Genomic DNA, 5,989 nt, shown 5'->3' with positions numbered 1-5,989 from the left:
GAGTGGACTCGATGGGCGTGCGCCGTGAAGTTGCGCGCGGTTGCGCGTAAAGCAGCGTATGAACCTGCGCGGTAGAGCCTAGAGTGCCCTAGAGTCCCTACAGTACTAGTTATTATAGGGACTCTAGGTAGAGCCGCCGCGACACGATTGCCGAGAGTGGCGAGTTCACCCGTCTAGTCGATCGCGCACTCCCTGCGACGCAGGTTCGCTCCGCGGATCTTACATCCGCGAGATCGCCATTTTATGTGTTTGGCGCTGTCACGGAACGGGTGACACGGGTGCGTGCGTGCGTGCGGTGCGGTGCGGTGCGGTGCGGTGAGGTGCGGGTGGCGTCTAGGCACACCAGGACTTGACAAGTCCCCGCGTACGTCTGGTTCGGCGTTTGACAGTTGTGTGCGATTGAGCGTCTCAACATGTTGGCCGAACGACGGCCCGGCCCGGACGCGTACAAGTAACGGCGACGGCGGCCATCGGCCATCGGCGAAGCGCTCGATTCGAGCGGGGTGTCGGTCGCGGTGCGAGGCCAGGAGGCACGCACGACACGACGCGGCCCATCGAGATGGTGTAGTGTAGCGCGCGCGCGAGGCGGCCCCTGCGAGAAAGAGTGTGTGTTTTTGTCGTCGTTTGTCGTCGTCGTTCCAGTCGGGAGTATATAGTAAAGTGCAATCCGCGAATACGTCACTCAACTCCCGCCTTTCCTTTCTCTCTCTCTCTTTCTCTGTCTGTCTCTCTCTCTCTCTCTCTCTCTCTCGTTCAACAATCCGTCGTCAACAATCGTCTCGACCATCACTGTGTCATCATCGTCGTCGTCGTCGTCGTCGTCGTCGTCCTCGTCGTCGGCGGCGGACGTCGCGGGACGCTCGACATCGCTGTCGGGATCACGTACTCCACCGATTATCTTGGATTACTCGCAACACGACGTCTCCTGCCCCTCAGTTACGATGACTACGGTGCGCACCATACCCTCGGACAAGGTCAGTGCTTTCTTTCTGTTTTTTTAATGTGAAATCGGTTTGCCTTTTTCTCTCTCCTCTCCCTCCCTCTGTCATTACGCGTCTCCTGTCATCGGTACGTCTCGTATCTACCGCACCCTCTCGGCGCTCTCTCTCTCTCTCTCTCTTTCCCTCCCGCGTCGTCCTGCGTCGTCCTTCGCGCGAATCCTCCTCCTTTGCCTCCTACTTCTCCTACGCCTCTCCCGCAATCTCCTCTTCTTCTTCCTACTTCTGCATTTCCTCCGGCTTATTTCCTCCTCTCTTCGCGTTCCCTTTGAGCGAGACCTTTTGCGACCTGTGACGTCGGGAAACTGCGACGATACATCGAACGTGACATCTCTCGCGTATCTGACATTCCGCGAAAATTGTGCGAGGAATGTTTCCGAATAATGTAGCAGCGCTTTTTATAGTAAACAGTACATTTCCTTGTGATGTTTGCATGCTCGATAAAACAACTAGTGTCGCTTTGCGACTCGAGAAAGTGGAACAAACAAAATTTTATATTTTGCCATGCATATTATGGAAACTACATTTTCCTACTCGGAAAAAATTAAAGGCAACTTTAAAATTTTATCGAAACATTGACGGTCGTTATATTTTTAATTGAACCTTGTTTATTATACGTTATTAATCTTTCATTTATATTTTTTTTCTCCAACTATCGAGATATAGTATAGCTCAAAAAAAAATTTTGCAAAAGATTTTCGATTTAAATACTTTTCTCGCATTTTTGTATATTAAAATACGGCTCGTCGCCTTGACACTTGAATGACCAATGTCGCTACGCGCGAATGAAAGATAAGAAAAAGACGGAGAAAGGAAATGAGATAAAGTATGAAAATACGGAATGCCACGCTCGATTTATTTCCATGTTAGAAGATACTGTTTACATCAACTTGGAGGTGTATTGAATGAACGCTTCTCTCGTGTTTGTTTATCATTATTGTCCCACAGATTGTTTTGACAAGCTGTTGGTATGTTATCGCAACAACACAGGAATATATTTTTCTCATCGCGAGACGCTGAATTTTCGTCCTTTTCTTTTTAATTTGCTATTTAACGCGTATAGGAAGAAGGAGAGAGAGAGAGAGAGAGAGAGAGGTTCTCCAATTCGCCGTTTGACATTGATATCCATTAAACATTAAACGGATAAAACTCTGAATGGAGCTGCATCGTTTTAACGCGTTAAACGCGATATTAAATGCAGAGTATCGTGGACCTTGGTGTCTTTAGCGATACGTTCCGTTTCGTAATAACGAAAGCGACCCACGTTTTATGCCTCAGCTGTCATTACATCTCCCCTTCCCCCTCCCCTTCTACGCACACACACACACACACACACCATCTCCGCGACTTCGTTACGTGTACTCGCGTATCATCGTACACTTAGCGCGGATGATTAAATACGATTCGGAATATAATTTTTTTTTTACTTCATCATGCAACTCGCATTCGCTATTACCGCGTATAATGAGAGATTACACGACCGTATTTAGCGCCGACGTGAGATACGAAAACGCCGACGTATTCGCATTCAGTGATAAAAACCTATGGATATGAATGTGATTTTAATCCCCTCGATCGTAGAGCGTTCATCGTTATCCTTAATCGAGGATCATATTTTTCCTCGATGATGAATCGAAATTTGAGGGAAACGGAAATGTTATTACTCGAATGATGAAATTAATAACGCAATTGAAGAGATTCTAGGAATTTACGAGTTAGTAATACATTTATTCGTTTTTGTCGCTCATACGACTGTCTGAAGTATTTCATCAATTATTTCCACGATATCGGAGTCATTCCTAGAAAATTCAAGTCACCGTATGTAAGGAGAAAATGCGCATTCTGGGATAAAAAACAATAGTTTGCGTATTAAATTCGCGATATTTCTTGCAGAAAAAGGACGGAAGAAAAAAACACGCTTATTTTCTCGCATCAAAGATCAAGATATGATCTTTGAATCTCGATAATGAAGAACTAATTATTATAACTACTATTGAACATCGATAACGAGTTAATAAAAAAAAAAAACTTAATTTGCGCGGAAAATAACGATCGTGCGATTTTGATTTTAGAAATAATTTTTATTTAAGTTAAGTTTAAATTCGTTCGATATAATTTATTATATAATATTCATATTTTTATTATTTATTATTAATGCCATATTAATTAAAAAAGTTAATTACATACACATACGCGCATAAACTTTGGTAAACAAACGCCGATAATTTTACGCAAGATTAATGAATATATAAATAAAATGTAATGTTATTTTAAACTTTTATATATTACAATTGCATAAATAAAAATACAAAATTGATAAAATTATTGAAGATGTAAAATGTAATTTTTTTTTGAGTATTCTTTAATATTTAAGGATGGAAATAAACTATTATTTCTCAAAAAAACAATTCTCGATATATCGGGTGTTTTACAGTCAAGTTTAGTCGGTTCGATCAATGGTCGCTCGTGTCGCAACTTTCCCTTTGTTCGTCCGCGTCGAATTTTCCACGAAAGATTGCGAGGCAACGGCTGCATCAAATGGAAAGCCAGCCAGCGGATTTCACTTCACACATTATTATACTTTCAGAAATTAATATTTCTACCTCTTGCGCTAACCTTCTGATTACGGACTAGATCCGCGGCGGATAACAATGCTCGTTCGCTCATCAACATCGTTTCTCATCGCGCTCGCGTGTCAGTCGACGACTTCTTAATGTAATATTCAGGAATTAAAGGCTTTACTCTTCTTCACGTTAGATATCTGAATGTAATTAAAGTGTCAGATGAATCTTTCATAAGGCTTTAAAGTCCATCTCGAGTGACTTGGTAATAACATTACGAAGCGTTTTCAAGCTTGTAGATCTAAACGTCCAATTAATATTTCGTTGGAATTGAGATGTCAAATGTTACGCATTTAATTAAAAATTGTCGGGTATTAATCTGAAAATGTTTTTCGTGTCAAATTATTTTAGATAAACGCCCTTTTATTTTTTCCTCTACAGTTTAGCTGTATTTAGCAATTTTCCTAATATTTAAAATACATTTTGCGACGTGTACATATTTCTTACAATATTTAACAGGTTTTTGAATGAAAATTAGAACCTAATGTATATCCTAAGATACCTACTAGATTATAAAAATGCTAATTTTTATTTTGTACTTTATTAAACAATATTTTGAGAGCATACAACTTGTGTGATAAGATATTCAACAGTTCTTGAGAAGCGCGAGAATTAATAAATATTCTTATTATAATATTATGTGTAAAATATCTTTGCATTAAAATCCTTCATAAAATTCCCGCGAAAAAAGAATGAAGTTTGTCAGATACTTTTTAAGCGAAGAATAAAATCGCGCGCGCCAACAAAGATTTATACGAATCTATTGCATTCAAATCTATCGCCACCGATTATCCTTTTCAAGATCCTCCATAACATATGTCAAGACTGTTAGAGTCCTCGGAGTAACGTTCTCATCCGTGTGATAACGCGTTGCGAAGGACTTAGGACGCAAATGTTTGCTCGTAACGTAGCTTGCAAACCGCGCGCTGCTCCCGAGGCGTTAATGGGTCGACACACACAATAACAACGGAATTTATCAGCCACGCATTATATTGCATTAGAAATAACAGTCGTTCCCCGTCCTCGTTGAATTGAATCGTTCCACAGACTTTTCCGGAGACTGTTCTCGCGAAATCGAGAGGAGCGAGAGAGCGCGGAAGGGCTCGCTTCCTTCCCTTTAACGTTTCGCGGCCGTTTCGCGCATCTAACGGGTTGTGCCATTGTATCGCACCGCTCGTCGTATTATCGTGCCCGATTATACACCTCGCATGCAACAAAGGAACGTGGCGAGTGCGCGTAGCCTCCAAGCGCTCCGTTTAATTCTTAAACTGGAGCAGCTTCCATAGTGTTGGATTAAGAAAGATGTGTACAATCTCGATAAAAGTGCTCCCCATTTCTCTACATTTCGCGAAATGCATAAATTATACGTATATACGTGTAGTAAGTAGGTGTAAAAATAAAAGTCTTGGATGAAAAATTCCTTAGTAGTGTGCAAATAAATATATGCACATTAACCGTAAAAACTTTGAATCGCAAACTATTTTTGCGAATCTGGGAGACTTTTAAGGGACCAAGTTTGCATTTCGAATAAGTATTCACACGATACTTTTTTTTTTTTTTTTATGTGTGTAACTGCATAATCATCTTGCCATGATGAGAGAGAAAAATCTTATATTTTCCTTTTTCTAAAATTACGTAAGATAATATGATAAAGTAAACTTTACGTAACATTGTTTGTACGAATTTCATTATCTTGCGAAAAAAAAGACGAGAAAATATACAATTTATTCTAATTTTAATAAAAAATATAATTTCTACGAGAATGAGTTTTCAACAAAATGCCACTCTCCTCTTGTAATATGTTGCCGCAAATATGCGCTCCCTTTGCTGATATGAGGTAGAATCGACCCTGCATCTTGCGGATGCACAATTTCTTCGGCCTGTGTTTTCCCGCCCGAGTATATATCGTGCGTTATTATTACTTTCGTGGGAAGTTGGCGCAATGACGGAACGTTATTCCTCTTGGGAGGATACTTAACATTGCAAATTAAAGGGCTCGAGCAGCTTAAGTTTGGGGAATGTATAAATAAATAACGAGATCTTTTTACATACATATATATATATATATATATATATATATATATATGCAACACACTTTTTTTTTACATACCTTCTACACTTAAAACAAAACGATATATTTGGCATATTTATTTTTTCGGCTTCTTGGATCGGACTTTAATATAAGTTTTAATCATCAAAATATTTAAGTGTAGAAACTAGAAATTATGCTCTGTCGATGAATTTTATTATTTTTAAGGGAAATTAAAAAAAAATTTAAAAGAACTATGAATTTGAATTAAAATATTTTGTATGCAACTCCATTCATATATAAATGTATCGCATTTAAATTATATATATATATATATATAT

General features: G+C 39.6%; 1 protein-coding gene across 1 annotated transcript in view; it reads left to right on the top strand.

The window, feature by feature from the left end:
• Positions 1–180: 180 nt before the first annotated feature.
• Positions 181–5,989, top strand: part of LOC126854356 (ubiquitin-like protein 3) — a 40,804-nt gene continuing 34,995 nt past the window's right edge. The window contains exon 1 of the mRNA XM_050600964.1: positions 181–974. Within this exon, the coding sequence (XP_050456921.1) occupies positions 942–974 (33 nt within the window). The 5' untranslated portion in view covers positions 181–941. The remainder of the gene's footprint in view (positions 975–5,989) is intronic.

Source organism: Cataglyphis hispanica, chromosome 14 (genome assembly GCF_021464435.1).
Source record: "Cataglyphis hispanica isolate Lineage 1 chromosome 14, ULB_Chis1_1.0, whole genome shotgun sequence".
Lineage (NCBI taxonomy): Eukaryota > Metazoa > Arthropoda > Insecta > Hymenoptera > Formicidae > Cataglyphis > Cataglyphis hispanica.
This window is presented reverse-complemented; position numbering and strand designations above follow the sequence as displayed.